The following is a 5,339-nucleotide window of genomic DNA, read 5'->3' on the forward strand; positions in this document are numbered from 1 at the left end:
GACAAATCAGTGTGTTTGTCTTGTTATTTTTGTGCTTTTTGAATATTATTTGTTGCCAAAAATATAGATTTTTAAGCATAGTGGTGCATTTTTTTTTATGGTAAATGTTGTTTTTTTTATTTATTCGTGTACATTTTTAAAATTTCTAACCTTCCACCCATGCCCTGTCGCTGATCCCTATTTCGTGTGCACTTCACAGGAGAAGACGAGCGCCCTCAGCCTGAGCAACGTGGCTGGGGTCTTCTACATTCTGGTCGGAGGACTCGGTTTGGCCATGCTGGTGGCCTTGATTGAGTTCTGTTACAAGTCCAGAGCCGAGGCGAAACGAATGAAGGTGGCAAAGAATGCACAGAATATTAACCCAACTTCCTCGCAGAATTCACAGAATTTTGCAACTTATAAGGAAGGTTACAACGTATATGGGATCGAAAGTGTAAAAATTTAGGGGGTAGGGAACGAGGTTTTCATAAATTCCCCCCAAATGCACGCTTTTTTGGCTCCATCCGTTCCATCCTTCAGTGTTAGTGAATGAAGAGGTTGGCCAAAGGATCGTATGTACTGGTGATTTATGATTTAATGAGAGAGAGCGATATCCCCCTTTTTTAATGCTTAAAATTGTGTTTGTCCATTTAAGTTTCCTTACTGTTTTGAAACCATTTTCATGTATGACTGTTGATGGCCATGCTTGTTGATACCTCTGTCCTAGTAACACATTTCAGCAATAATGCTTGCAATGACCATGCAGAAGCCTTTACATGATCATTTGCATCTTGTTTGCATTGTGTTATTCATGGAGATCATTTTCAGTTCTCATCTACATTCTCGTGTTTTGAACATTTATACACATTTAAGCTTATAGATGTATTATTACTTTAAAGTGTCTAACATGTTGCTTTCTTTTTTGTGTATGGATCCTTGTGTGCATGAATGTGATAATGGTTGTGTTGGCCTGCGTCTGCGTGTACACGTGACTTTGTGTGTTTGTGTAGATGACCTTTGGGGATGCCATGAGGAATAAAGCAAGACTTTCCGTCACAGGGAGTACTGGGGAGAATGGTCGGGTGATGACTCCAGAGTTTCCTAAAGCTGTCCACGCCGTCCCTTATGTGAGACCTGACATGGGACTGAACGTCAGCCTGACAGATCTGTCCTGATCAATGCGAAACTTCTGAGTGCCTTACAATGGTTTCAATAGAGCGTTTTATTTTTTTCTTTGTTTTTCTTTTTTTCTTTTTTGTCCTCGCCTCCTTACTTTTGTTTCGGCTCTTTTATTTTTGTCTGTGTGGTGAAAAAAGGAAAGATAAGAGATGGAGACTTCATTTTGCCAATCACAAAGACTTGTATTGTTGCTCTCTGTCTCTATTTCTCACCTAATAAAACGCCTACCTTTGTGGCTGGAATTCCATCTCAGAATCTTAAAGGGTGGCTTTTTTTTTTTCTAAACTGATGACACCATGCTTTCCTGTCTATCTGTTTGGACTGGACTGAGATGGAAAAGAGGGCTTGATTGATGGCAATGACTGCTTCTAGGAGTCAGAGATTTAGTCATCTCAACTGTGTTTATGTGTGTCTGAAAAGTGAGGGGGTGTGTTCATCAGGGGAAGATGTCGTCAAAAACACACCGTTTCTGTAGCCACCGCCGCAAAACAGGATTTTCAAGCACACTTGATTTCATCTGCATTAAGATGTGAAATCGTCCTTTTTTTCTAAGAAAATCTATTAAAAACGTTTATTGAAAAAAATATTTTTATGTATTTTCACAAAATAGCTTTTAAATAAACCTGCTTACATACTGGTTGGATAAAAACATCTTCATGTGTGAGTATACAGAAAGAAAAAATACTAAACAGCTTCTAGTTCGATATTTTTAAAGCCAAATACATTGCATTATGGGGGTGAGATGTTAAAATCATGTAATTAATTCCTATTCTGAACTTTCCTGTATATTTTATTCTTTAACATTTGGTGTTGATATGAAATATATGTCAATGCTTGGCATTTGGAATCAATCCTTCTATGTTTTTCTTGTTAGACTTGGTGCAGCAATTCTGCTTTATTACTTTTGTCTCTTTGTTTGCTTCAGTGCTTTTGCTGTTTGTATTTTTTCTGATGAGGACCGGGGTTGTTGTTCTTTCAAGAGGAGATTAATATGTTTACACGCGATGAATAAACAAAACAAAAAAAATAGTATGGTATGGTATTATTCCATCACATTTTAAAGTGACATCAAAAAGAAGCATCTACATTCACATGGTTTACGTGATGGTTAAAATGCCAAATAAGTAAGAGTGCCAAATTCTAGTGCCAGTAGATAAATATAGTCTTAATATACTCAATCACTGTCATCTCAGTGAATGTAAATGATTCTGATACATTCTGTAACTTTTGTAACTAGATGTACAGTTGGTGGCAATGACTAATACAATAGCCTTTCTGCTTTGTTTTCAAGTCTCCATGTATTTTGCATTAATCGGACAATGGAGTAGCACAAGTTGCATGTTGTTGCCGCAAATACTTCATACGTTTATTTCATTACTGCCAAACATACATTTTCATTTCAATGTTGAAGTTGTGAGGTTAAATGTTTGAAATTGGAAATACAATGTAAGACATATATACAATATATACATATAAACATATATTTTATATAAAAGTTCAAATATGACAAATTGTATCCCTTATCATAAGTACTTGATTTCCTTTTGCAGTACTCAATGCTACATTTAATTGTTTTAAAGATACAATATTACTTTTTAGTTGTCCAGACTCACCATAAGTTAGATATACAGGTTATGCAGATGAGCACATCTATTTATAAGATTTTTTCCCCCCACTTTCAAATAGATCTATAACAAACCCCCTCCTGCACACAGCAGGGAGATGAACTATACTATTATTATTACCACTGTTTTTGTTATCAAGTATAGAAGCATACGGTATACCATAGTCGCTAATCAGTTTCATTGCATATTCAGGCTATTTCACAGACATTTTGTATATGGAATGTGTGCTAACTTGTTTATTTTTTGGGACTCTTTCTAAATAAAAAGTGGCTGATCTATTGTTATCTTTTACTGTGTCATTTATTTGGAATCTCTTGCTTTGTATTTATGCTATTGAAATATTCATGTAGAGTTATTTAAGTTTTCATAAACATAACTTGTTGACACTGCTTACCTATGACTGATTTGTTTGCTTATATATAACACACATATGTGACCTGGCTGGGCTGTGATTTATATCACCCAAGGCACTGCACAACCATTTGTGCTTTCATTGTTTTTTCTGTTTAGGGAGATATATATATCACGTTACTAAACTTAGTTTGCCAGAGCTGAGGGCACATCACAGAAACTGTGCTAAAAAAAAAAGACAACAACAAAACTTACAGAGGATATGAAGGCAAATACGTGGTTTTTTTTTTTGTTTGTTTGTTCTTTACTTTTAAGTACAACAACCTTTACAGTTGAAATGTATTGGTTAAATCTAGTGTTGTTGTGTGCTACAATTCTTGAAGTATAATACATCAAACAGTTTTGAGCTTAAATTGCTTAGTGCTGAAGTGCCTTTAGGTCACCTTACTTCTTCTGAGTGTTAATGAATTTCACACGTCTCCGTTAAGATGGCTGACTTCCTTCTGCTCCCTAAGATAATCCTCCTTTTCTCACATTCATGCCATGTGTGCCTTTCTATCATGCCTTATAGTTAATTACATCATATTAAAATCATGTTTAGCTGCAAGTAGAATCCGTAGACAGACACCCAGGAGCCACAGTTATTGCAACTATATACAGTTTATAGATAATGAATGTAAGCTCGACTAATAAAGTGAATGCACTTTCATCATCAGGCAGAACGATTTTGCCTTTATTTGTGCTTTTTATCCCTTAGCCGTGAATGGCTCATGGGGTATCGTCGTCACCGCCCGCAGGCGCCGTGGACACTGAAGTGTATGAATCTTTCTTTTACACATAAAAAGGTTCCTGTAAATGTGACATGTACTGCAGACCAGAGCGCACTGAATCAATAAGAATCTCACCCTGCACACGCACATACTCAGATGTGAGAAACTTGTCAATAGAAATCAACGAGATACATTTACTGGCCATGTGAGTCAGGCTGTCTGGGCAGAACAACATGATTTATTTTTATATTCCAATCTACTTTTACTAATTACATTTTACATTACTATGTAATTCTCCTTCAAAAGTAGCTTTTGCAAATACTCAGTAAAATGACTGTTTGAGGCTGTGAAGTGGTACTTTTCTTAACTGTACATTTGGCAATTTAAAAGGAAATAAACATACACCGTTAATTTTCAAAGGCTTCTGATTCCACTAAGTCTTCCCACTTTATGTCATGCAAGGTGTTTGGTTATCTTTTTGTTCTACTAAGCTCATGGTTCCAACAACTTTGATTGTGTTCTTGCTTCTGAAAATCTGTGAAGTATTTCCCGCTCCATCTTTTCCACCTTTTGTCAAATGCAGGCAGAGACCTGCTTCATGTGTACATTTGTATATGCTACATCATTTTCCTTTTATGTCATTCTTGTCATTCTGGGTGTATCTTGACACTCTCCCAGAATTTCAAGCAATGATCCATTTTCATGAGTGTTTGTATTAGGCTCATGGGATTGCTCATTGCTTTGGGCAAAATCACACTGCTCCATGCACCTCTCTGTCGCCACTCTACTCACATATGCTGATTTAAACACTTGGGCATAGCAAAGAGGTTGCTCACCATCTGCTACTTAGTTGGATCAGATGGCTTTGCTACTGGACGCATCTGGTCAGCCCAAACATTTTGTGAGGGTTTTGCCTGGTGGATGACTCAGTGGAATGAATTTAGCTTTCTAGTCCAAAAGCCATTTTAGTGTTTTTGTTGACATAAAGACAGGTGACAAATTCAAGAAAACCCCAGAGAGGAAACCTGGACCTCTCCAGTGAAGGGGAACCGGTGGCTCTGTCATGCCATCAGGGGCATTTTGGCAGGATAATTTTTGCTCACTTGACCCTTTAAAGACAAGGGTTACTGCAAATCAAGTTATTTTGAGTGATCCCATTTATGTTATGTTGAAACATTTCTATCCTGGTGGGCATGAGCTCTTCCAGAATAGCAATGTCCCCATTGCTACAAGTGGTCGACAATTTATATTTAAAACATTTATTTGTACAAGGGGGAGAAGCCTCCACAGTTAAAATGCTTAAATTATACTATTGCATGAAAGAAGTATGTAAAATGTTAAAAATTTAAAAAATCAAAGAAGATAAAGTGTTACGGTTGTGCTAAGTATAAACTACTACTAATACTAATTTCTTTAATAATAAAAGGATTTTTTT

General features: G+C 36.5%; 1 protein-coding gene across 4 annotated transcripts in view; it reads left to right on the plus strand.

Moving 5' to 3' along the window:
• Positions 1–3,059, plus strand: part of gria2b (glutamate receptor, ionotropic, AMPA 2b) — a 50,713-nt gene extending 47,654 nt beyond the window's left edge. For 2 of the 4 annotated variants that reach the window (XM_026182699.2, XM_026182707.2), the window contains exons 15-16: positions 200–334; positions 990–3,059. In XM_026182699.2, coding sequence (XP_026038484.1) covers positions 200–334; positions 990–1,154 — 300 coding nt within the window. In that variant the 3' untranslated portion in view covers positions 1,155–3,059. Of the gene's footprint in view, positions 1–199; positions 449–989 lie in introns of those variants that run through there. The other 2 variants (XM_026182711.2, XR_013910598.1) reach the window with 2 other exon arrangements.
• Positions 3,060–5,339: the final 2,280 nt, after the last annotated feature.

The sequence above is a fragment of the Astatotilapia calliptera genome, chromosome 2 (genome assembly GCF_964374335.1).
Source record: "Astatotilapia calliptera chromosome 2, fAstCal68.1, whole genome shotgun sequence".
NCBI classification, from domain to species: domain Eukaryota; kingdom Metazoa; phylum Chordata; class Actinopteri; order Cichliformes; family Cichlidae; genus Astatotilapia; species Astatotilapia calliptera.